The sequence below is a fragment of the Tursiops truncatus genome, chromosome 9 (assembly GCF_011762595.2).
Source record: "Tursiops truncatus isolate mTurTru1 chromosome 9, mTurTru1.mat.Y, whole genome shotgun sequence".
Classification (NCBI taxonomy): Eukaryota; Metazoa; Chordata; class Mammalia; order Artiodactyla; family Delphinidae; genus Tursiops; species Tursiops truncatus.
In genome coordinates, this window is record NC_047042.1 from 78,681,760 (window position 1) to 78,707,942 (window position 26,183).

At 40.3% G+C, this 26,183-nt stretch overlaps 1 protein-coding gene and 1 long non-coding RNA gene across 2 annotated transcripts; one reads left to right on the forward strand and one right to left on the reverse strand.

Annotated features, from left to right (window-relative positions):
* Nucleotides 1-4,691: 4,691 nt before the first annotated feature.
* On the reverse strand, nt 4,692-10,295 carry TMEM229A (transmembrane protein 229A). The gene has a single exon (XM_019924597.3). The coding sequence runs from the start codon at nt 9,996-9,998 to the stop codon at nt 8,886-8,888; it is 1,113 nt and encodes a 370-aa protein (XP_019780156.2). The 5' UTR covers nt 9,999-10,295; the 3' UTR covers nt 4,692-8,885.
* Nucleotides 10,296-18,688: 8,393 nt separating this feature from the next.
* On the forward strand, nt 18,689-25,914 carry LOC117313610 (uncharacterized). The gene is made up of 2 exons (XR_004528167.2): nt 18,689-22,357; nt 24,220-25,914. It is a non-coding gene; the product is annotated as an uncharacterized lncRNA (long non-coding RNA).
* The last annotated feature ends 269 nt before the right edge of the window (nt 25,915-26,183 follow it).

Below are 26,183 nucleotides of genomic sequence, written 5' to 3' on the forward strand. Positions count from 1 at the left end.
CGCGGTGGCTTCTCTTGTTGTGGAGCACGGGCTCTAGGCGCACAGGCTTCAGTAGTTGTGGCTCGCGGGCTCCAGAGCGCAGGCTCAGTAGTTGTGACGCATGGGCTTTGCTGCGCCGCGGCACGTGGGATCTTCCCAGACCAGGGCTCGAACCCATGTCCCCTGCATTGGCAGGTGGATTCTCAACCACTGCACCACCAGAGAAGCCCTCAGTTTTGTTTTTAAAAATGCAAGTTGGATTAGTACTTTGTCTGCTTAAAAGCCCTAATTAACTTGTCAACACCCTTAGGAAATGGTCCTCCAAACTTTAATGTGCCCATAAACTTCAAGACCTGCCTTTTGCCTACCCCTCTGGCTTCAGGTCTCACTCATCCCTCCGTTGCTGTCCTCAACCAGACACAACAGGCTTTGAGTTACTCGGCGCTCTGACACTCACTCTTGACAGGTCTTTGAGCACATTGGGCCCCCCATCTAAAACCTTCCCAATATGCTCTCCAGTCTTGGTGGCTGCCCCATGGTCTCCTCCAGCGGCATCTTTCTGTAACACACTTTTGTTTTAAACTCCTCATCCTCTGCTTGATGAAAGAAGAATTGCTTATGTCTTATTTACTTTTTAACACACAGTACACATGTAAATAGTTGTTGGCTGGATGAATGAATGAACTCTTCTCAATTTTCCTTATGCTCATTTTTACTCCTTTAATGCTTTCATCTGTATGATGGTTAATTTTATGCATCGACTTGGCTGGGCCACGGGATGCCCAGATACCGGGTCAATCATTATTCTTAGTACTTCGGTGAGGGTGTTTTTGGATGAGTTTAGTCTTTAAATCAATAGATAATGCAGAGTGTTCTTCCTAGTGTGTGTAGGCCTCATCCAATCAATTGAAGGCCTGAATAGAATAAAAAGACTGACCTTCTCTGAATAACAGGGAATTCCTCCTGTTCAAGCTGGGATGTTGGTTTTTACCTGTCTTCAGACTTGAACTGAGACGTCGGCTCTTCCTGGGTCTTGAGCCCACTGGTCTTTGGATTGTAACTACATCATTGGCTCTCTGGGTCTTCAGCTCGCAGACCCACCCTAAAGATCTTAGGACTTGCCAGCTTCTATAATTGTGTGAGCCCAATTCTTACAATAAGTCTGTCTGTCTATCTATCTATCTACAGCCTGTTGGTTCCGTTTCTCAGGAGAATGCTAACACAATCTGCCAATAATATATGAGGTTGGAAATACAGCATGAAGTGAATCAGATTCATAGATAATAAAACAAAAATATTTACTGCTGGACAATAAAACTGCCACGAGCAGCAGTTTTCTAAATTTAACCAAGTTTGAATTTTATTTTCATTTCTCTGTTCAAAAATTGCCCCAATCCGGAACGTCAGCAAAAACAGTAATGAAAATCAAGATGCATCAGTAAGCTGCAAACTGAGTAACTCCTTCTTTAGAGGAGTGTCACCCAGTAAAACAGGCACTACCAACCAGTTCATATTTAAAAATTCATATTTCAGAAATAATGTTTTAAAGGGTAGTTAAGTTTAAATAGCCTACAAATTCAAACAAAAATCAAACCTATAATGTGGCTAAACTCTCTTAGAGAACGACCTGAGTTCTGTTAAAAGAAGTTGCTCAGCAGAGAATGAAAGACTATGAGAAGATTAAGCAATTCCTACCTTTTTTCTACATACATGGTGGGTCTTATTTATGTTCCATAAATAAAGGTCCTGTTGAAGTCACATGTTGTCACCTGGCAGCGTTCCTAATTCCTGCTTCCACTATTGAATTATATCTGGCATGAGAATTCAGATGAGTTCACCAAAAAAAATTCTTTGAGCATCTGCTCTGTGCTAAGTTCATTGCTAAGTGTTGAGAAGACACAGAGAATGACATATGCCTGCTCCCAACAGATGAAATTAGAAAATAGTAGGAACGAAAGAAGTGAAGAGTGAATTCAATGGCAACTTTTCTGTTCTTCACTCTATTTGCCTTCATTTCCCTCTAATTCACTTTCAGCCTCGGTAATGAGTATGTGAAGAGCAGATCGTGGCCAATTACTTATATCAGAATGTACAGGTCCATGAAGAGGACCACCGGCTTAATGGGAGTCTATAGGAGACAGACTTAGGGGATGTAGAAAATCCAACTGAAACAGTGATGTGACAGAGCTGCTAAAAAAGCTCATAATGCTTACTTTTGTTCTACATTTGTAGAAATAAAGCATCTAGATCAAAGTAGGCAATAGTTTTACCACTGTATATTTTATTATATATTGCTGAATGATCTTGGATATTTAGCCTGGAGTAAGTCAATTAAGACACACTTGGAAACTTTCTTCAAACCTTTGGTCTTCTGTTTATCTATGGATGAAAAACTTGGGACAATGAGTGAAAGTTACAGATGGGGGTCTTTTCTAGCTATCAAGGTATATAACAAAGGAATGAGTTGGCCTGGGGATCTGAATAAGTACAAAGATTTCTATCAGAAGTGATCAAGGAAAGGATGGACGGACACCTGTCAAAGATAATCTAGAAGAACTTATTCTTTTGGCTGGGAGTTGAATCATGACATTCGTTACCTCCTCAAGCTCTAAAGTTTCATGATTTTAGATTTCAATAAGTTGTAGACTGTTTACCCGTGCATTGGGTAGACACATCAATGACACATTATTAAAACTTTTATAGCATGTTCAATAACATCATTTCACAAAAAATAAACTCAGAAATCTCATTAAATAAATATCGATACAATAAAGTGTACATTTTGGTACCCAACCAAACTTAGCCTGTGCAGTATTTCATGAACATAAAGTTTTCTTTGTAATTCAAATCTTACATGGTATAAAGACCTAGAATAATATTTATAAATGTGAATTATTTTAGCCAAAGAAAAATAACACAAGGTCTCTCTAAGGCTATTGAACACTCTCCCTTTCAATGTATCTTTTATTTCTGCCTTTATTATTCTTTTGTTTCTGTTTTATTTGCTGAAAATATCACTACAAGTAAGTACAATGATAAATTTTGTTAAACTCTTGCTTTTAAGTACTTGGAATCTGAATCCTTGTTCTGATGTACTCCGGGGAATTCTTCTATTTATTTTTTCTTCCTTCCCTTCATTGTTTCTAATAAAAGGTTAAGACGGAAATAGTTCCCCTTCAGAAATGTACAAGGGCGTATATTTAATTTAGTTTTTGTTCCTAGAAGTTAGTGCGTAATCAAAATTATATAAACTTTCTGCATGTTCCTCTCCATATTATTTTCAAATATTTAAAGTTTCAAATCTGAGATCCTTTGAGACTACTTTTATTTTCATCATGCATGGATTATAAATAATATGTTAATAAAATATCTTGTATGTAATATAAATATTTGTTGGAAACGCATCAAAAGTTGGTCTAGTTCTCTCCTTAATATCGTAAGTATAATTTTTTTTTGAATGGGAGGGTTGATCCATGGCATCCTTCATCGTTTCTGGTTAGCTAATTGCTTCTGTCGTACCTGTGTCTTCTCACTTCTTTTCCTGATGAAGCTGTTTAGGTCTGGCCGGGAAGCTACCATGAAACTCCCCCAGCTAATATTCCATAGGTGGACCTGAGCAACCACCAAAGGCTTTTCCTGGGTTGAACTAGGTTGAGATTCCAATGACGCAAACATGGTTCCTACTATTTAATCTTTTACTCCTATGCCTGCAGCCAATGTTGGTTTACTTGTTTTTCTGAAGTAATTTAAATTATACTCAAAGCTCTCAAAGTCCTATTGCTTAGACTCAGTGAATGGAGCATCATTTGAAAAGATATGATAAGTAGACCATAAGTATCATGGTAAAAGAATGAAATACTGATTTTTTTCTTTTAAATAAAGAGAAAGGAGTGTCTTAAAAAGTGTTTCATTGCAATACGCAAGCAGGCTGACCAGTATATATTAGCTCCTGGAAACTTTGAGAAGCCTTCTTCCTTCACAAATAGACAGTGGGGTTTATCATCTCAGGTTTAACACTTTTCCCCTCATTTAGTCTTTGCATGAAAAACACAATTAATGCTGTCTTGAGTTGAGAAACCATCTGTCAGAGATGTAAGAAATTCCAGCCTTGGATGGAAGGTTGGATGTTATTAATCTTCATGGTTTCTTTCAACCCTTAATTCTTCTTAATTATGGTAAAGATATATTTTCTTCTAAATGGGAAAGTTGATCCATGTGACTTGCATTCTAACAGTGGATTCTAACAGAATTTTTAAGAGGTTAAGATAAACATCAAACTTTTCTGTATATCAAAGACCAGCCTCTCTGTCTCTCTCGCTCTCCCCCTCTCTCTCCCTCTCTCTCTCTCTCTCTCTCTCTAGGAGTTGTCTGGTCATTTGTTTGACCATTTCTGAAAAAAGAATTTAAAAATTAAAGAAAAAAGTCTCCATATTTTACATTCTCTTTATATTAAGAAAAAAAATCTCTAAGGAAAAATTTCTCTATACACATCACAGGTTAATTTACAATTTGGGTTGCTAGCAACTGGAATTCATTGCCTGTGTGATAGCTTCATGTCTCTGTGTTAAAAATTAGAAAAGAGGTCAGTTCTAATGAATAGAGGTCCACACAGACAAGTGTTGTTTCTGTTGGTTCCTCTCGTACCAAGTCTAAGAATAGAAAGGAAAAAAAAACAACAACTGGCAACAGAAGAGAACCATCTTTTACTGCCATCTTTCCCTTCAGCATAAACCGAGGCATGTGTTTGACAGAGGGAAGGAAGTGTGCTTCCTCAAACTCTCGCTCAGTAAAGGATATTAGTTCCATTAAGCACTGTTGGAAAGTATATTGGAGATAGTATATTTAAAATTAATTTAAAAGGTAAAGGGTTTTTAATGCCTTTTAATATAAGCAAACATTGATTTTATTAAAATGCCTTCAGATATTACAATACAATGACTTATTTATCACTCCAGGTCTGTATCATGTGTATAACTTCCTTTCCAAGTATACTGATTCTGTGTATTTTGGAAGTGGAGAGAGAACCAAAGCAGTCTACCAAAATTCTTCCTCACCATCTTTCTTGAATAGAACCAGGTCTATCATGCCAACAGAGACTATTTCAAAACAGTAGAAATTATTATTTTTTAAAGGGATAGGATTAACCAATTAGATGTTTCTTAAACAACAAAGAATGTCATATTTTTTCTAAGCTTTGACACAAAATGTCAAATATTTATAATAAAATATTAAAGTTAAGTACAGTGAAATGTATGAAATATTGAAAGGATTATCAACCTTGTTGGAGTCCTTGTATAGCATAGGAATGTCTATATTCATTGATAACATGAAAAACTTAACATTTCTCTTTAGATTGAAAGCCCAAATAGAATCGATTTAAAATTTAAAGCACTTCTAGTAAGAAATTTCAGCACTGTGTAAGTTAAACATGGAGTGAAAACCATATTTATTACTTTTTTTCTCATGTTTTTCTGTTAAGAACTTTCTTAGACTCTGAGGTGTTTAATTGAACTCAACAAATATCTGCAAAAATTTAATTTGAATTTTTGGGCTGTTTAGCTCTTACAGTGAAGCCAAATCTGAGTGCTATATTAAATGTATAGCAATAATTATATGTATTTTCCTAGCTCGTGATATGAGGAATCTTGCATTTCAATATATTATTCTTACACTCAAGATCATCTGACTTCAAATGAAGAACTCTATTTCAGAGCACCGCTTGAATATAGACTATAACCCACCTGGGGATTAGAACTAAGCTGATTGTCAGTTATGCAACCTGGTATTAGTGTCCTTGTTATTTTCCACGGAATAAAAAGGCAACATGAAAGAGAGTCTTTGCTACTAGTATCTAGCTTTTATACAGCTGCCCTTGGCATTTGTCATAGCGCAAGAGAAGAGAAATACAGATTGTAAGGTGAAATCCATAGAAGATTCAAAATCACTGTGGTCAGTAGATAGAGGCATGACAGCCATGCTGTTAAGAAGACACTGGAGTCCAGTGTACTTGGATTCTATCTATTGATAAATAGCTGTATGACTTGGATAGTTACTTAACCTCTTTGGGCTTCAGTTTCTTTGTCCTCATGTAAAAGGAAAGTTGTTAGAGGTTTAAGTAAATATGTGTGTGTGTTTGTATACATATATACGTGTATATATATATACACTTAAGGTATATACATATATGATATGTATGTATCTTTAATATATATCATATATGAACCATAAGATATACATTACTTAGAATTAAATACATATATACTTGAGATAGATATATAAATAATATATTCATTTAGGATATACATGGCTATGTACATATATTCACTTACAATTATACATATACGATAATAGAACAGTTCTTGGCAGGTGGTAAGCACTACTTAACTATTAACTATTATTTTATTGCCTTATCAGTTCTATATCTGAACTACTAATGAGTAACAAAGTTGATTGACCTGATGGTTCTTTCCTTTCCCTGCTTTTTCTTTAAAGGTTCAAAGTTGCAGCAAAATGTTACTTTTAAGAGATTGAGTAAACACAGAATGAGAAGCCCTAAAGCAAGGTGCTGAGTTAATAGACAGGATAATCACTTCCTGAATACAGATGAACGAGCTCTTTGTAGAACTAGCAGGGGGACTGTTAATGGGCTTTTGTTTTAGAGAGGATGGATTGAGGGAGAGGCCTGATGAGAGCCCTTACAACATCTGCCTCCCTCCTTGCCTATTACTGAAACAGTAGCCTTGCAAATAAGTATAATCACATATAAATCAAAACACTAGACTGTGAGCTCTATCAGGACAGAGATTTTGTCTATGTTGAGTCACTGCTGTCTCCACAGGGTCCAGGCAAGTGCCTGACAAACAGCAGGTTCACAATAACTATTTCTTGAATGAATGAAAAATCTTGACCTTTCCTTTAAATAGGATTAACAGGAAAAGCAAAACAAACAAAATAGCAGGCTTTCCTACTTCCTGATGGATTTCTGACCCCAAGAATGCTGGTAAGCAGATTAAGCAGGGTTGAGGAGGAGCATGTGAATGACAGCAGTGTGAATACGTACATTTAGCAAGTATTCCAGAAGCCACGGATTTGCTTAAGGCTTCACAGGAATGTGTGGTGTGGAGAGGTGCCGCACTCAACTCTGATTCATGCACATGTGACACATTTGAATCACAAGTATTTTGTCCAGCAGCTAACTTTAGTGTCTATACTTATACTTTTTCTCTCCCCAGGTTTTCAGAAACCTTTTTCACAAAGTGATACTTTTACTCTCTGCAAACATTTAGCTTACTTTAGCTTTCTACTCAACCTTTGACTGGCTAACACTATCAGTGTGACAGGATTTATTTCACAGGTGGGGTTTATCCTATAGCATTACTTATAGTTTACCTCACGACCTCGGACTGTAGATTAAAATAATATAACATTCTTAGAGCTATGCCTGACTTAAATCTGAATGCATGTTCATTTTTACTGTCATAGCAAACATGTTTTTGAAAACAGAAAGAAGTCCCTTTTTATAGCATAGGCAAACTAATAATTTGAATAGGAATATATGTTCAGTTATGCACACCATAAGTTTTCCTAATTTTCTTTGTAATGAAAACTGAGAAGGTATTAGTCATCCTTGGATGAGCCATACTCAGTTCTACTTGACTTTTCTAAATATAATGAAAACACAGCAAATAAATTTAAAGTACATTATTAATTGATTAGATATGATTTCTTAAAATGGTTTACATCATCTCTTTTAACTTCCATTCTTCCAAGCTTCCAGACATTAATAATGAGTCACCAAAAAGCTATCATTGATTTATAATGCACATTACTACATCGGACTTGGCCCAAGAAATCTGTATGGGCCCCAAAGGAAACAGAAAAATGTTTACAACTGAGCCATGGCAGAAATAGGCTGAAAACACATATCTGTATTCTCCAAAAACAATTAGGGCTAATGTAATTAAAGTGAATATTCCGGTTCATTTTATTCCATGGAACTGTTTCACTCTTGAAGCCCCATGTAGGAAAGAGTCTTTATGGTTAGAACACTACTGAGGGTGGTATAATTTTGCTTGGCCCTTGTACACGTAAAGTAAACATTTTACATTATTGCACAGGGACAAAAATTTACAGCCAGAGGTGACACAGGATCCGATTAAAGTTAACACACTTGGCGTTTAAGGCTAACCCACATAGGAAAGCAATCATTCCCAGGATGGAGATCAAATATCTTAACACAGTGTTACCTGTCTGAGTTGCTAGAAAAGATTTCTTATCTAAAGATTGATCCATAGCATATGTTTTCAAATTTGTCAGTCTCTTTTCATTTGTGTGCTAGACAGAGGCACTTTAAGAGCTATTAACTGTAGTCTCAGGAGTACAAGACTGGTTTTCAGCAGTCATTGGTAAATATGGCAAGGAATTAAAATGACATTGGATTAAAAAGAAAGTAAACAAATCATTAAATCAGAAAATTTCACCAAATCTTGTAAAAATCACTGGTCTCTGAGTTGAAGAACTTCCTCACTTAAAAAAAAAAAGAAAAAAGAAAAATCAGTGGCTATCCCCCCACCCAAATAAGTGAATACTACAGCTTTTCGATGTTAAGGTATGATGGTTTTGCTGTTTGGGCTAGTGAGGGTTTTAAAATATTGACGAGTTAAGTACTTTGAGTTATGTTTCCAGCAATATTTCAAAGTATTGTAGTATTATGCAGAAATTCCAAATAGAAAAACTAAAATATCGAATAAAACAGGTTGAAAAAGTTTAGTAAAATGTATAAAAATTAAAAGGCTAAAAAACAAAAACAAAACCAAAAAAACCTCACCGCGTTTTAAGTGTGTAAAAATAAATCACATTCATTCATGGAAATCCAGTGATCGTTTTTTTTTTTTTTTTTTTTGGTCTTAGTTAGTTGGTACGTACTGCACCTGCCACAACACGTTGGAAAGTAGGTCCTGGTACACACTAAGGAATATCCAACCAGGTAAATACATCAGGGTGATAAGGCCCATGAAATTGAGCGGATAGTGAGAATAGTCCCAGGAACAAGCGCCCCAAGTGCGGAGTCCCAGACCCCAGGACAACTCCCACGCGTAGATGAAGATCACGTAGAAGGGCACTCGCTTCCAGGTGCCCCAGCCCCGACTGTAGTGGAGGTGGAAGTAGAGCTTTTCCACCACGAAACTGCAGCTGCCGTACATAAAGAAGGACCAGAGAGACGTGTGGCCGCTGCTTGTCCCGTCCCCCTGGCCCAGCAGGTTAAAGAAGAATGTGAAGAAAATCTCATCCAAAAAGCCGTGCATTCCGAAGAAAAGAAAGCGGAGCAGGTCCGGCAGCCCCTGGCTGGGGGCTCCCCCGGCGCCCCTGGGGCCGCGAGGTCTCCGCCGCCGGCCGCCGGCTGCCGCAGGGACCCGGGCGCCTGCAGGGGCGGGGGGCGCGCCCCGCAGCAGCTGTTGCTGCTGCTGCTGCCGCGGCTGGTACCGTAAGCGCAGGAAACGCTTCAGGAACACTTGGCAGTGGTAGAGCGCCAGCACGTACTGCAGCGCCAGGTCCAGCGCCCCCGGCGCCGCTGCGCCCCCCGGCCCGCCGCCCTGGTTGAGCAACGCGCCCGCCAGGGTCTGCAGCCCCACGTGGGCCGAGGGGTAGAGGAGGAAATTGAAGACGAAGGCGCTGGGGCAGCGCCGCTGCTGCAGGTAGACCTTCTCCAGGGCAAAGTGGGTGAGCGAGTGCAGGAGGCAGTGGTAGGGCGAGGAGAAGCCCAGCATCCGGAGGTCGGGGCTGCGAACGAAGCGCCGCGCCGCAGACAGGAGCACGTCCAGGGTGATCCCGTGCATCCCGTAGAAGTAGAGGCGCATCCAGGCGGGCAGCGCGGCGCCCTCGGCCGGCGCTTCAGCAGTGGACAGCGGCTCGGGGCGGCTGACGGCTGCCTCGCCTCCCGGTCCGCCGGGGGCCCCCGAAAGCCTCGCCGCGCCGCCCCTCCGCGTGCGACCCTCGTCGTCCGCGTCCCTGCCGGCCATCGACTCAGAGGCTGCCGGGGCGCCCGAGCCCGCGCCACCGCTGCCGCCGCCGCTGCCGGGTGCGCGGAGCTGCGGGGCCGAGAGGCCGAGCCCCGCGCCGCCTCCCGGACGCTGCCGGCCCCCGGGGGGCGCGCGGGGAGCTCCGTCCCGGCCGCAGCCGGGCGGCGGCCGGAGCTGCTGCGATTGGGGGATGCGCGGGCCGCCCGCCTCGCGGAGTCCCCCCGCCGCGGCCCCGCCGCGCCCTCGTCTCCAGTCCCGGGCGAGGTGCCGCCGGCCAGCGCCCGCGCTCACCCTGCGCGGCCTATCGGGCGCCGAGGCCCGGCGAGGTGCAGTGGCGCCGGGGCCGAGGGGAGAAATGCAGAGGCTGGTGCAAACCCCATCTCCTCCGCGGCGCAGCCCCGCCGCCTCTGCTGCAGGCTCTAGAAGCGTAACGCGAGCAGCGACGCCCCTTCCCCCGGCCCTCCCCATGCCCCTCTCAGCCCGTGTCGACCTCTCCCGCCTTCGCAGTCCCCCCTCCACGCCCCAGCCCTCCGCGCTGAGTCCCGCGGGGGTCCGCTGGGGAAGGCCCGGCCCTGCCTCTCCGACCGCGTACCACGCTCCGCACCCGCTCCCCGCCCGGGCCGGAGGCGTTTGCTGGGGCGGAGGCTCCGAGTGGAGAAACACCCAACAGGTGTGACTGCGAGCTGGTGGGCATCCCTTTTATCGAGGAACCAGGGCGAGGGCCTGGCTGGCGGAGACGAATGGCCGAGTGCCACCGACCAGAGGCTGGGCCTGAGACCGAACTATGGTGCTGTATACTTAATGTCCTTATTCAAAGCCAGCTGTGTCCCAGTCACAGAGAATAAACCGGAGACTGCAGGCCGGCGCGCCCCTGCGTTTCCCTGCTTGGGAAGTATTGCCGCGGGGCCTGGTCCTCTTTGTCAATCTTTCTGCCTGGCCAGTCGGCTTGCGGCGGCTTGTTTGCTCCGGGCCGGGGACCGAGATTCAGAGTCCGCCAGAAGTTATGAAATGATTGGAGGCCAGCTGGGTCGGGCATTGCTTTATCTTAAATCAAGAGTAGTACCTTTGCTCACACTGGCACACCCCAGTGGCCACTTTTTCTCCTTGCAGAAGAACTAGGTCATCCCAAAAATGGAGAGTGAAAAAGAGAGCGGGGATTTTTTTTTTTTTTTTTTTTTTTAGGTGGAGAGGGTGAGGGACTCCAGAATTTTGGTGTTTGCTCCACTGTTTTTCTCCAATTTTGAATCAGGCTTAGAATTGGAGACAACCTTAGAGATAAATTATACTGACAGCTCCCCCCACCCCGCCAAAACAAACAAACCAAAAAAAAAAAAAACCCCCAAAACCCATAGATCATGTCTAGGCACAAACTAGATAACAGATCTAATTTGTAAGTTCAGATGTTTCCTGGGTGGAAAGCTTTCTGGGGATTTTTTTTTCCTCGGGAAAATAAATATTCTGAGGCAGTCCTCCATTTTTTTTTTGTTGGTTTTTTTCGGTACGCGGGCCACTCAATCTTGTGGCCTCTCCCGTTGCGGAGCACAGGCCCCGGACGCGCAGGCTCAGCGGCCATGGCTCACGGGCCCAGCCGCTCCATGACATGTGGGATCTTCCCGGACCGGGGCACGAACGCGTGTCCCCTGCATCGGCAGGGGGACTCTCAACCACTGCGCCACCAGGGAAGCCTCAGTCCTCCATTTTTAAAGTAACTTTCTCTCTACTCTCTCCCCTTCATTTCAACCCCTTATATTACAATCAGTCTGTGGTTACTAAATTGTCGGTGAGTTAGGGAAGAGAGAGAAATAAGAGTGTGGTGAGGAGAAAAATTGTTAAGGTGATATCAACACTTGAATAAAGCCAAGTTCTTATTTATTTATTATTAAAAGCTTTGTTTGAATGTGGTTCATTTGCAGGTTTCTTTTAGCAACTGTCAAAAGTCAGTGTGTGGACGTTGTCATGCTACGGACAGAAGCATCAAGCAGCAGGCTCATCAAACCTGTTGTAAAACAGACAAGGTTAGTTGCCCAAGGGCATGAGCAAGTATGATGAAGAGAAATAATAATGCAGACATTTTCATGAGCACCTACTATATATAAGATGCTATGTGCATTGGGGAAAGAAAGGGTTGTAAGATGCACAGTTTAAGAAGTGTATAGTCTAGTGGATATGACAACAGTCTACCATACCTGTGTAAAGCTTACTTATTTATGATTCTTATTAATAACTAATTATGACTGGCTAGTAGTACACACCAGATAAAATGTTTCTTTGAGTTATTATTTTACTAAATAAAGAATTTAGGGCCCAATTTATCAGGTAATAAACAAATGCTGTTTCCATAATTGCTATTCAGACAAGGAAACACTTCATCATAATAGCGTAAATATAGTGATTCAAACATGCATACAGTAACTTGCTAGATTAAACCTGAATTACTTTCAGATGATAAATTAAACTTCAAGGACCCAAGCCTTCTATTTCTTCTAACTTTTTTTAAAGATGCAAAGAAAACCTTGAAACGTCTAATTTTGTAATCCAGTCTAGTTCATCCCAGGGAGTATAGGAAAATCTTTTGAACTAAATGAAAAATTAGAGCTTCTTTTTCTATATTTTAAATCTCAGCATTTAAAAAATTTCTATTACATCAGTATGATCTCAGTAAATAGGACATGTATAAATTTTATATTAGTATATAAATTATTTCAGCATAATAGGATGTATATAAAATTTATACATGTGTAATACATACACATATATGAAACATGCTTACTTTTAAAAAATTAATTAATTTTAAATTTTTGGCTGCATTGGGTCTTTGGTGCTGCATATGGGCTTTCTCTAGTTGCTCTGAGCGTGGGTTACTCTTCGTTGAGGTGTGCGGGCTTCTCACTGCAGTGGCTTCTCTTGTTGCAGAACATGGGCTCTAGGTGGCTGGGCTTCAGTAGTTGTGGCACATGGGCTCAGTAGTTGTGGCGCACAGGCTTAGTTGCTGCACAGCATGTGGGATTTTCCCAGACCAGGGCTTGAACTTGTGTCCCCTGCTTTGGCAGGTGGATTCTTAACCACTGTGCCACCAGGGAAGTCCCATGCTTACTTTTTAAATGAGGGGATATATAATAAAAAGTTTGGATCTTACCACTGTGGTCATTGTAGTGCTCTACCAAGTGGCTTAGACTACTAAAAATCTCATTCTTCAAGGACACTTTTAAAATCTGTTTTTCATTTATCTTAGAAGTGATGAAAAATATGTCAATAGTTTTAAAACTGGAGTAGAAAGTGCGTCTATTACTTGTTATTCTTTCCATGTTTTTTTATATTTCACTGTGGCCTCTACTTAGTCACAGTACTTTCAGAATGGGAAATACTAACTTAAAAGAAAAAGCAAGGGCTTGCCTGGTGGCGCAGTGGTTGAGAGTCCGCCTGCCGATGCAGGGGACACGGGTTCATACCCTGGTCCGGGAAAATCCCACATGCCGCAGAGCGGCTGCCTGTGCTCCACAATGGGAGAGACCACAGCGGTGAGAGGCACGCGTACCCCAAAAAAAAAAAAAAAAAAAAAAAAGCAAAAGGTGAAAAGAAAAGTTTTTTAAAAGGCATGAGACAAAGTGCAAGAAAAATATTCATTGTATAAATTATCTTTAATTCTTTTCACTCATTGCCTCTTTTTTTTTTTTTTTTTTGCGGTACGCGGGCCTCTCACTGTTGTGGCCTCTCCCGTTGTGGAGCGCAGGCTCCGGACGCACAGGCTCAGCGGCCATGGCTCACGGGCCCAGCCGCTCCGCTCCGCGGCATGTGGGATCTTCCCAGACCGGGGCGCGAACCCGTGTCCCCTGCATCGGCAGGCAGACTCTCAACCACTGCGCCACCAGGAAAGCCCATAAATTCTTGTAATTCATAAAGCTTGGAAAAAAAAAGAAGTAAATTGTTTTGATACAGCTTGCTTAAACAATAAAATTTCACCTTGAGCAATGTTCAAATCAGAAATACTCCCTTTGTGTAATCTTTGTCTGCCTGCATGTGCCTCACCTTGAGTGCCTCAAGGAGACTCTTTTCCCCACCCCTGTTAATTCCATTTTTTCTCATAGGAAGTAGCTTCTTTTGAATCATAATATTCCCTTATATTGGTTAGGGGTTGATTGGTAACATAGATGATCACAGTCAATGGATACTACCTCTTGAATACTACTTATCAGCTGTGAGCTTCACACGTATTATCAGTAATTCGTACAATGGTTCTCTTATTTTTTTTAACATATGTTGAAACTAAGGTTCAGAAAAGTTGCTTGTTCAATGTCTCAGCTAATAAGCCAAAAGCCAAGCCATGAAGCTGTTTCCACTTGACCCTAAATTTCATTTGCCTTATACTGTCTTACCCACTATGTTTTCATATTGAAGTCACTTGAATGAGTTGAAGTGGCAGACTTAATAAGTAATCAATTTTGTTTATAATTCCAGTGAGCATTAATTTAACAATCCCTAACTCCTCCCTTGTTACTGTCTCCCTTTTGTTACCATGCTTTTTGTTTTAATCATCTATCTACACAGTCATTTTATATCTTTTTTTCTCTCTCTGTACGTTTACTTATTTATTTTACCCATCTTTCCTTCCGGGTTCCTTTACAGATTAGTAAATGGCTATTTATTTGGACAAGTGTGGCTATGTGGAATGGGTTGCTATCTGGTACCGATGTGAGAATGGAAGAAGATGGGGTTAGACGATAGGAAAATGAGTATGGAATGCAAACGTATCCCTGTGGATTGTTGGTACACGTTTCTAGACATCGAAGTTCAGCAAAATGGCTCCCTGCTATTCTAGCTGTTAACACCCCTATTCGTGGTTACCATAATTTGAAAACCTTGGCTTGGTTAAGTGCAGTGATTTAAATAGATTTGCCTGTGTCCATTTATTTAACCAAGTCCATTTATACCTGGTGGATCTCCAAAACCAAAGTGCAGATTATATTTTAATATTTTTAATATAGAAAAAAAATACCAGTGAAAAAATACGTTGTCTGCTCACCTGGAGACTTTGGGAAAAGATCTATCCAATTTTTCAAAGCCTCGTTTGGCGGTGGGGTGCAGTAAGAGGGCAGCTGAACAAACACCTCAGTCAAAGAATTCCAGTTCTGCGGTGGAAAGCAAGTGTCATGAGCGCTTGGACCCTGTTCCACTTCTTACATTTACTGAACCTACTGCATTCGAGGTATCCTGCTGTGAACCAAGGATGCAAAGCTGAGCGCCACGTGGATCTTATCCTCACTGAGATCAAGGTTTTGGCTACAAGGTTCATTCTTAATTATCATGAGCGAGATGGTAAATTCCGGACAGAAAGAAATGTATATAGCACAGTGGGTATGGGGCTCTGGAGGGATCTGGTTTGTTGCGTCTGCCAGGACTGACAGGTCCCGTGCGCACTAGCAAGAACCCAACTACCGACTCCCGTGATTCACAGAGCAGGACAGAACTCTGCTGGTTGTTTGCCTTCAGCTCTTGTCCCACCAGTCAAGAGGTAGATTAGTAGGTAGGAGGTAGGTAGGGGTGAGTGGAATTTATTGGCTGTTTTGGTGAAACTACATTAACACCAGAAGGCAAGGTCTTTCCTCTTGCACCACAGAGTGTTGTGAAATGACTTCATTACCAGGAATAAAGGTCGTATTATACATTTTATAGTTTAACACCTAGTTATGGCTCGTCTTAACTTTTTTCTTCAGTCATTATCGCATTTCGTCCTCAATCTTGTGACTATGGAGCTATTTTTATAATTCATGTTTAACAAGTAAAACCAGAAAATATGATTTGATTGCCAAAACTCACACACTGTGTTAGTGGCAGCGCTGTTTCTCATGTAGAATTTGAAATCTCCTTCTTCCAGACCACACTGCCTCTCTGACAAGAGGTCTCTTCCCCACGGGAGGATTCTAAGTGCCTACTTTGGCTATGAAACAAGCTCACTGATCAGGGCTCTGAAGAGGGGAGCCGTTTTCACTTCAATTCCAGAGGACAGGTGAAGGAAGCTTGAATAGTCTCATTAGCCTATAGCCTGGATTTCTTCGACCTTCAGGTAAGGGTGCAGCTCCCAGGACCCAGTATATTCATCGCCTTCCTTAGCTAAACTGCTGGCTCTGTTTCTGGTCACTAGTGATGCCTGGTGGTTTCCTTCCTCCTTTAGCTGTAGTTATTTGGCTTGACCTGTGTGGTCATGTTTCTTCTGTGATTAGTCATGTTGGTGACATATCGCTACCTTCTGGCTATGACTGCCATAAATAACTCTTGCCTTAAAGAATAGATATTTCTTATATTTATCTCATATCTAAATTTTATTTAATTTAAAATAGCTAAATAGAAACATCTTTAAATATATTTTTCTTAATTCAGCAAACAGTTACGGAACAATTCTGAGCAATATTTTGTGCTATGTCCCAGACATACAAAAATAAATATGGCAAAGTCTATGTCCTCTTGGAGTTTAAAATATAGCTTATTACAAAAGATATAGTTGCCTATTGAAGAAATTGGATATAAAAGTAAAAAGTAAAACAAGTACCTATCACCCATGATACCACAACCCTTAGATAATTACTGTTAATATTTTGGTATATAGCATTTCAACACATTATACTATCACCAGAAGGAGGTTATATCATGCATTCCTTTTGTAATTTGCTTTCTCGCTTACTGATGATTAGGGAGTGTCTTTCCATGTGATAGTCTGCTACATCATTGGTAATGATGACAAAGGATTCCTTCGTATAGATATTCCATAATTTGTTTAGCCAATTCAATTTTGGGCTGCTTAGTTTGCTTCAAAAAATTTTTGCTGTCATGAGCTTCTATGTGACGAGCATCCTCTTCATTATCTTTTTCATGTAGCCATGGTTACTTACCTAGGATACATTCCTTAAAGTTCAGTTGGAGGATCAAAGTTATGTACATTTTAAGGCTTTGTTTATTGCTACTAAGTGGGCCTCCAGAAACCTTGCTGGAAACTTTGAAAACTTTTGTGGAATAAATATTTCCCTCTGATGAGACTAAGAAGTCATGGCTGGTGGGGGGGTTCGGCTTTATGGTAGAATCTTGTGTTGAGAATGTATGTTTGGGGTGTACGATACCATGGGTTGTACCGAGTGGATGGTAATAAAGATAATCTTTGAAAAAATCTAATATGAGTAAATGAAATATAAATGCATTATTTTGGATGACATACTGTTACTTCCATCTCTCCATGTATAGAAATCCTTTGCTTATCTCTCCCTCTGAAACAGTTCCTTCCTTCCCTCTCTCCCTTTCCATTTTGTACACATACAAACATCTCTGTGCCAGATATAGCGCAACTAAAATGTGATCTTTACTCTCAAGCAGCTCACTTTCTAGTGAGGGAGGTAGATAAATAGAGACCATACAACGGAATAATAACTCTCATGACAGAAGAAAAGCGCTAAGTGTATTTGCTCCCCCAGGAGGGGGACCTGACTCTAATTGGGAGAAGGGTCTTCCTGTTCTCCCAGTATACTAACCTTGACTCCTTAATATCTCTCAACCCTCATATTCATCAGTTATGAGGCCTTGCTTATGTTTACTCTTCAATGTCTCTTGTAAACATTTTCATAATTTATTGTCTCCTTTCCAATTCCACGCTATCACCCTCATCCAGAACGCTACCACCTCGGCCAGGACTATTCCAATAACCCACTAACTGACATACCCAGCACAAGTTTCTTTACCCTCCTGCAATCTACCTTGGATACGGCTATCAGCGTGACCTCCCTAAACCACTACTTTGAAGGTCTCATTACCCTGGTCAAAACCCTTCAAATGATTTCTGTGACTTATAGGAGAAAACTTATGTACCTTCGCTTGATCATCAAGGGCAGATAGTGACCTAGTTTTCCAACCTTGTTTCTTCCACTCACCTTCAATAACCTCCCTGAGGCCCTCTTCCTACTTCAGCAAATCCCATCCATTCTCCAAGGCCTGTTCATGTTGATACCCTCCTTAAAGCTGAGCGTGACTGCACCTGCCTGAGGTTTTTCAGTTGTTGATACGTTACCATAAAGTTTTATCATATACCGCTTTAATTGTTACCCTGAAGTTTTCAAGATATCTCATGTTTATGTTTTGTCATTTTGAAAACTCATTTGCGTCACAAATACTGTCGACATTCTTGGAGCTCCTAGCATAGAAACTTAGAGAGCTCATTCAGCGTCTGTGGATTCTGATATTGATTTAAGTGAACTGCTATTTTGACAATTCTCAAACTTCCTTGATTAGATTATATGTAAATAAAATCTAGTCACGTTGATATGAACTAGGTCATGTGTCTCTCTCCTACCCTTCCACATTTTAATTTAATGATCAGAGATAAAAACATCTAATTAGGCTCTGGACAAACTCTTCTTCCATTTCTTCATCCTTTCCTAAGGAATTCTAGGGAGGGGCCCACCTCTTTCTTTCTCAGTACAAGGCTTTACAAATCCTTCTATCATGTAACTCTCATACCTAGAAATCTTTTTGTGGGAAATTATGGCGGGGGAGGGGAGCAGAAAGGAAGAAGGAAGGGGAAACATGGAAAAATACAGAGCGAGAGTGACTGTGTCTGATTCCTCCCACCCTTCCTAACTCTCACATATGAGGCAGACATAATTATTGCAGCATTCTTTCCTACTAAGTCCAGACTTGTCTTAGAATCCTATTCAACAGAGTGATCTAGGAAGACATCACCACTACAGGAGTTGGCGGAAAAAATGAATCTTACTTGGAATGCCCGTTCTAGAATGTATATGGGACATTTATCTCTCTTTAAGCAAATTAGATATATGGAAATCAGCATTTATACACTTATACTCTCATGATTCGGATAATCGTTTATTCTATAAAAGTTCTCTCCTTTGTAAGCAAATCCTCACAGTAGAATTTTCTGAGATCACAAGTTTTCCTAGTACATTACATGTATTGTTTGAGTTACACACAACTATTTTTTTTATTATTTAAATTGTACAATTTTCCTTTTATTTTAATTTATTTTATTTATTTTACTTTTGGCTGTGTTGGGTCTTCCTTGCTGTGCACAGGCTTTCTCTAGCTGCAGTGAGCGGGGGCTACTCTTCGTTGCCTTGCACGGACTTATTGCGGTGGCTTCTCTTGCTCCGGAGCACGGGCTCTAGGGACACGGGCTTCAGTAGGTGTGGCACGCGGGCTCAGTAGTTGTGGCTCGCAGGCTCTAGAGCACAGGCTCAGTAGTTGTGACGCACAGGCTTAGTTGCTCCGCGGGCATGTGGGATCTCCCCTGCTTGAACCCGTGTCCCCTGCATTGGCAGGCGTATTCTTAACCACTGCACCATCAGGGAAACCCAGTGCGTTTGTAATTTTGATAGCTATTGCCAAATTGTTCTCCCAAGAAAGTACATCAATTGCACTCCCACCAGCAATTATGAAAGGGACTATTTCTACACAATTTTGCCAGTGATGTTTTATTACACTTTTTGATGTTTGCCATTCTGATATGTGAGAATAGTATCTCATTGTAGTTTTAATTTTCGATCATGGTATTATGAGTGCAGTAGGGCATTATATTATATATAGAAGAACTATTTGTCTTTCCTTTTCTATGAACTATCTGTTCATATCCTTTTCCATTGGGTTAATAGGTCCTTTTAAATTTATTGGCAGCAGTTCTTATTTATTAGAGAAATTCATTCTTTGTGCAAAGCACAAGACTTTTGGGTACAACTTACAATGTTGATGAATTTCACCTTCTGTCTAATTTTCCTGATTTCTGAAGCATCTTTTGGGGACCTTCCAAAATTCTACCAAGAATAATTTTACCTGTAAGAATACTCCTTCTTACCAAGAGGCATTTCCCTTTAATGAAAATTTTTACCCAAATATCTGGAAACAAATTAACTTATGCATTTTAAAATTTCACAGTGGCATAGATCTCTTTTCCGAATCCAAGCATTTTGGGCACCCAGATTTTTCTGGGTATGTGAGAGAGCAAGCTGTATTCCCTGAGCTCACTCCTCCTCGCACCTAACTGGTGGCAATTATCCCACTCCTGCTCTGAATTTACCTCCGTAGGGTGGTCTACCCCTCCTGTCTGCTGGTCCATTGAGTCTGTCCCAGAAAGAAACTGTTGCACCACTTTTTCCCATGCCCTTCTTGTCCACAGAAGAATTTTAGTGGATTATGGTTAACCAAATACAAATTCTGCAAACATAAAGAACAGATTGTAATTGACAACCCCTTTGTTTTCAAGTTATTCATGTGGCTTTTCAGCAACAACACAAAGCTCTCTTTGTCTTTGAAAAACAGAAAGAACCTCTTAACTCACCAAGTATTTAAATCTACTCAATATGATGGGTGGGCTAATGCGTGAATCCTGGCCTGGTACAAAGGAAGTGCTGTGAAAAACTCATTTTCGAGCCATATATGCTGCTAAATTTGCCACCGTAAACAGTACTGAGGTAAAAAACTGAGAGGGATTAAAGAATGTTCAAAGATTCACAGTGGGAGAAATTCATGTAGTTGGGAACTTAACTATAAAGAAAGGCATTAGGACCCAGGGTTATTTAGTCTGCAAAAGAGAAGTCTCCAGAGTCCTTTAATAAGTGCTTCTGAGTCATAAAATAAACATGGAAAGGATGGTTACATGTTCTTTATCTGGGGATAAGGGAAAATGAACACATAAAATATGAGGAAAAATATAGGCTAGAAACAAAATAAACACTTTGAATATATTCCATATTTAAAAATAAGGATGTGCTCTTTTCTCTACATATAGTATAATTTAATAAAAAGTTAAAAAAAGAAGATCTGATTTTTGTCTGTGTGGGATGCCTCTGGAATAGTCAGAGAGCTAGATGGTTTTCTGAAGCTTGGTGGTAATGAGTGTGGCTCTGCCGTAAGATTACTTAGACTAAATCCCAGCTCTGCTGCTTTCCTTTTGGATAACCTTGGGTAAACCTCTCTCCTCGCTTGTCCCAGTCTCACTTCTCACTTCTAAAATAGGGATGATAGCGTTGTTATGAGGATTAGGTGAGATAACGTACGTGTCCCAGTTTTGATTTGGTTTTGTTTTAAAAGGCAGTACATTCAAATATTAGTGGTCTAAACAAGAGGCAAATTATTTTTCTCCTATGAATAATTTCCAGTAGATGTCTGGAGTTATGTGGTGCTATACAGTTCCTGGTACCCAGGTCCTAGCTCATGAGGTTGCCCTACTATGTATCATTTTCATTCCTAAGTATACGTCTATTCTAGCTATCTAGCTATTGTCTGCATTCTAGCCATCAGGAAGGATGAAGAAAAGGCTCTTGAAAACACTTGCATTCCCAGCCCTTTGGTCACAATTTAGGTGCATGATGACTCCTACCAACAAGGGAGATTGGGAAGCTTAGTCTTTTTCCCAAGCAGCTAGGTACCGATTTGTAGCCACAAATCAGTGGTTCTCTTAGTTTGGATGATAGGGGAATATTGTTGGGGAGGAAGAGAAAGAAGGCAGATATTTCAAAATATCTAGCGACTTCTGCTATAGGGTACAAAATGCTTAACACAGAATCTAGCAACAAAGTAAAGCTCTTATGACTGCTATCATTTCAAACGCAGATTTATATGTACAGGATTCAATCAGCTCTTTTCACCTGGGTGTTCCGCAGGCACTACCAACTCAACATTTCAAAAAAGTGAAGTCCTTATGTCACTCTTTATTGTCTCTCATTATTACCCACTCAGAGGAAATCTGCTCTGCCGTTCTTGTTCTGAGTCTTGGATAATGGCTTCACCACCCATCTCCCTTGGGGTCTCTCTCTGCTACTTCTTTTTCTTCACTCACTCTGTCTTAGTTTCAAAGAGGTGTCAGTTCTTGGGAAATGTCCCTCAGATACACACTCTTTTCTCTACTCTCACTATTCATTATCTTAATTTCACAAGTCTTTAGAATGTGGTTTACAAGGCCTTTCACAGTCTGACTCCAATTTATTTTTTAGCCCAGCTACTCTGTGTTAAAAAGATAAAACAAATATTTATATTTTTAGTTTTCTAGGCAAAATCTGAACAAAATATTTATTTGTTTAATAAAGGGGTTAATTTTTTAACAAAGATAGTAATTAAAAACCTACACGAGCAACCAGTTTTATATACTACAGTCAATGCAAAATCAGAAGCTATCTTCTGAATGGGGCATCTCTATATGTGTCTCAACAAGTGAAAAAGTTGCCAAGAAATAAAAACCATGTACCTTCTTTTTCACTTATATTCACTTCATTTACAATCTTCCCTCCAAAGCCTACAGACTCGCAGGAAAGTGAGAACATTTCAGAGTTACCTGCTTCTGCTCCAACTTTACCCTCCATACTCTGTTAAAGGTTTGTGAATGACCCATTAAAAAAAATAAACTTGCTCTGTAAGCAGTTGAGCCCTAGCTATTTGGTTGTTGTAAGTTCTTAATCATTTTTCTTTCTAGTCTGTTAAATATTCAGACTCTTTTCCTTCACTGGGATTCAAATGTTCATAAGACTTTGAATCCAGAATTTGGAATCTGAATTTTGTGCCTGTGTCTTATCTCTTTAACCCAACAGTCCATTCGAAAAGTCATTTTCGTCAACTTAGAGGACCCAGTGCAGACTCTGGCTATATATATCTAACTAGATGAGGATAAAAGCTAGGGTACTTTAGTGGTTAGAAGTTTAGGCTCTGGAGTTGGAAGGCTATAATTCTAGCTTCATCATCACCTGGTCATGTGACCTTGGGCAAGTTCCTTAGTAACTTGGTGCCTCTCTAAAATGGGGGTTAGACTAGTTTTGTACCTATTTCAGAGTTTTTTCTTTTTTTTAAGATTAAAAGGGTTAATGTTTGCCAGGCTCTTAGACCAATGCCTGGTTTATAGCAGATACACAATAAATGATAACTTTCTAACAATGCCATTGTTCAAGCAACTGCTTTTTGTCTGTAGTGTTTGTTTCTTCAGCCTTAATAGTCTCTCACTCAGGTGCTTAATCTTTGAGCTCTATTTTAGATTGCCACATAAAACACAGAATATTCATAAAACACTATCAGTTGGTAATATTATTATTTCTTAAATTGTAGATGAAGAAGTAACTCAAAATTGTTAGAAATTTTCCCAAGGTTTTATAGTATCTGAAAGTTAGAGCTGAGATTTGAACCTAGATCTGTCTGTCTCCCAATGCTGAACCTTTTCTACATTATCAGACACTTGGAAATTAAGGCTTGAATTTAGTTTGAAATTCCAATGGCTGTATTTTCAGGGGATTAAAGAAAAAATGTCAGTTAGTGTTGAAATTGTCATCTGTTGAATTCATGAATGCCTTTAACTTATTCAGTATCCCTCTGCCCCCCAAACAGGCATAACCGAAAGCTTATAAATCTAACCAAACTAACATTAAATTATTTCCTTTCTGAACAATGGCCAACCTTTTCCCTGACAACAACAACAAAAATCTTTCATTCTCTGATTTCTCCTTCTTTGTTTTTATACAGTACAATGTGGTTGTTGTTATTATTCTTATTGAGAATCCAGGTCTATCGATAATCAATTACATTTATTGTGTATATATTATGTCATAATGTGCAAAATTACCCACAAGTGATTTTATTTAACCCACTCAATAATCCAGTAAAATAGGGACCAGTTTGCTCTCCAGTGGGCAAGTCTGGAAAGAATTTTGATTGTTCCAGCTGAGGGATGTATTGACATCTAGGGAGTAGAGGCCGGGATGCTGATAAACATCCTACAATGCACAGGATAGCTTCTTCCAACAAAGGACTAACTGGTACAAAATGCTGATAATGCAGAAGTAGAGAAACTCTGCTATAAAGTCTTATGACCTCTGTATTATAGAAGAAGAAAACTCAGAGAGGCTAAGTAACTTGCCCAAAGTTATAGCCTATAAATGTCAGAGCCAGGCCTAGAACCTAGATATATCTAGCTCAAAGTCCATGTTTTTCCCCATAGAGAGGCAAAGATAATTTCAGTTTAGAGAAGGCAAAGATTAGTACATATACACCCAAACCATGAATTAACCTTAAGTGATAATTAAATGAAGACCCATCATTATCAAATGAAGTCTTTAGCAAAAGCTTCTGACCTTGCTGTGATACCTGAGGTTAATGTCTAGAGCACTTGATATAGAGAAATAAAACTGTAATCATGTCAGAAAAAGGGGAATCACTTTTTTTCCCCCATTTAATCACTTCTTGTTTGTTTCAGAAAATGCTGTCGCTGGATGTTAAAATGATGTCAAGTGGATGAAAAAGGGCATAGGCAATCAGATAAAATGATTCAGGTTTCTGGGGAAAGGGATCATCAAATAATGCTCCATCATGGCTTCACTAAAAATAGACACTTTATAATGGAACCAAAATTGATACCAAGAAAGACTTGATATTATAGTGGTAAACTGCCTGAAATGCTAAACAGTCTTATAAATAAGTTAGTTGCTGTTTAGAAAATACAACTAGAGCATTTGGTTTATTCAAAAACAGGACTGCCTGCTTGCAAGGCTTATTTTAAAGGAATCGCTTTGCATTTTATTCCCTATCCAGCTAACTATAGCATACTAGGGGATATATTTATAATCTTATATATGTTCTCATGTAAGCACTTTATGGAGACTGAACTTCAATATTTTAGAGTTTTGTCCCTGCAGAGGAAACCATACTTCCTCTGAACCATATTCATAGTATTTCCATAATAGCAAGTGGCAGATGAATATATATGAAAAGTGAAGGACAGGTCAGATGTTATCCCTATATTTTAGAACTTACGGGGCAGGTGGGATGGTGACATTTCTATCTGCAGGGCGGGGTATAGCTTTGAAGATGATGTATTTAGACCTAGAAGATTTCAAATGTAATTCCCTGCTCTACCTACACCAGTTTCTAGTGCCCCAACCAAGTATTTCTAGAACACCTGATAACTCATTATTCAGAGCATTTGCCAACACCTTTGTTTTTTATTTCTGGCGTCACTGCGCAGCTTGTGGGATCTTAGTTCCCTGACTAGGGATTGAACCCACACCCTCAGCAGTTAAAGCACAGAGTCTTAACTACTGGACCACCAAGGAATTCCCTATTTTTGTTTATTTCTTTTGGACTATAAGCTTTGTGAGGACAGGGTTTGTGCTAACTTTTGTAGTATTTGATATTTCCTTAATGAATTTTTAATGGAGTTTTCCTTTTAGGTATACGTAGTTTAGTTAAAAGAGATCTGCAGATAATACAAAAGAACACCAAAGGGGGAGGAAATAGATATAAGTATTTGTGTACACAGAGAAATGGAAGCTGAGAGAACAGAAGAGAAAGGACATAGATTGAAATCAGAAGTCGAATAAGAAGCCAAGGATACATTTCCAAGAAGCATTCATAGTGAACAGGCCACTAGAAAACAAAGGACCCTATTTGAAGGTACTTCTGAACCCACCGCAGTCCACAGAATAAGAGATGAGCAGGGAACTCAATACTTTTACTTCCCTCTGCATAGATTCTGTAGTTCTCATCTACTCTGGTTGAAACGTACTCAAGAAAAAGAGAGGACTTTGTGATTATTTTGATTATTGCTTCACCGTTTGTTGGAGGAGGTCACTGAGAGGATGTGACCACAAGTTGACCTGTGATCTGGACCCTGGCAACTGGAGGCTCTTCACCCTCACCCTTGTCCTTGGAATGTACGTTCTGCCTACGGTTCCCACAGCGGGAGCTATTTTCAAGGACACAGCCTTGAGACAGTAATGTGCTGTTGAGACCATCTGGACGGGATACATGACTGAACTTTGTTAAGAGCTCTATGCAAACGTTTAAGATTCTGGCAGGTGGCTGTGGAGATCTACTCATCTTGTGGCTGCCCAAGACAAGCCTTGTACATAAATTCTCTTGCTTATTAAACCCACCGTTAACTAATCTGGAATGATCTGTCTCCTTCCTTGGTCTCTTCTTGCCCTCTGTGTACGGAGACCAGTTTGCAAACCAACACTGTGCCTTTCCATTTTGGAATGAATATACACCTAAAATGTAAATAGTTGTTCCTGGGCAGATTTTGATAGCTTTTGGTATTTGTAACAATACAATTTTTTTAAACTTCCTTATTCCTCAAGGAAATTTTTTCTTTTTTTTTTTTTTGCGGTACACGGGCCTCTCACTGTCATGGCCTCTCCCGTTGCGGAGCACAGGCTCCGG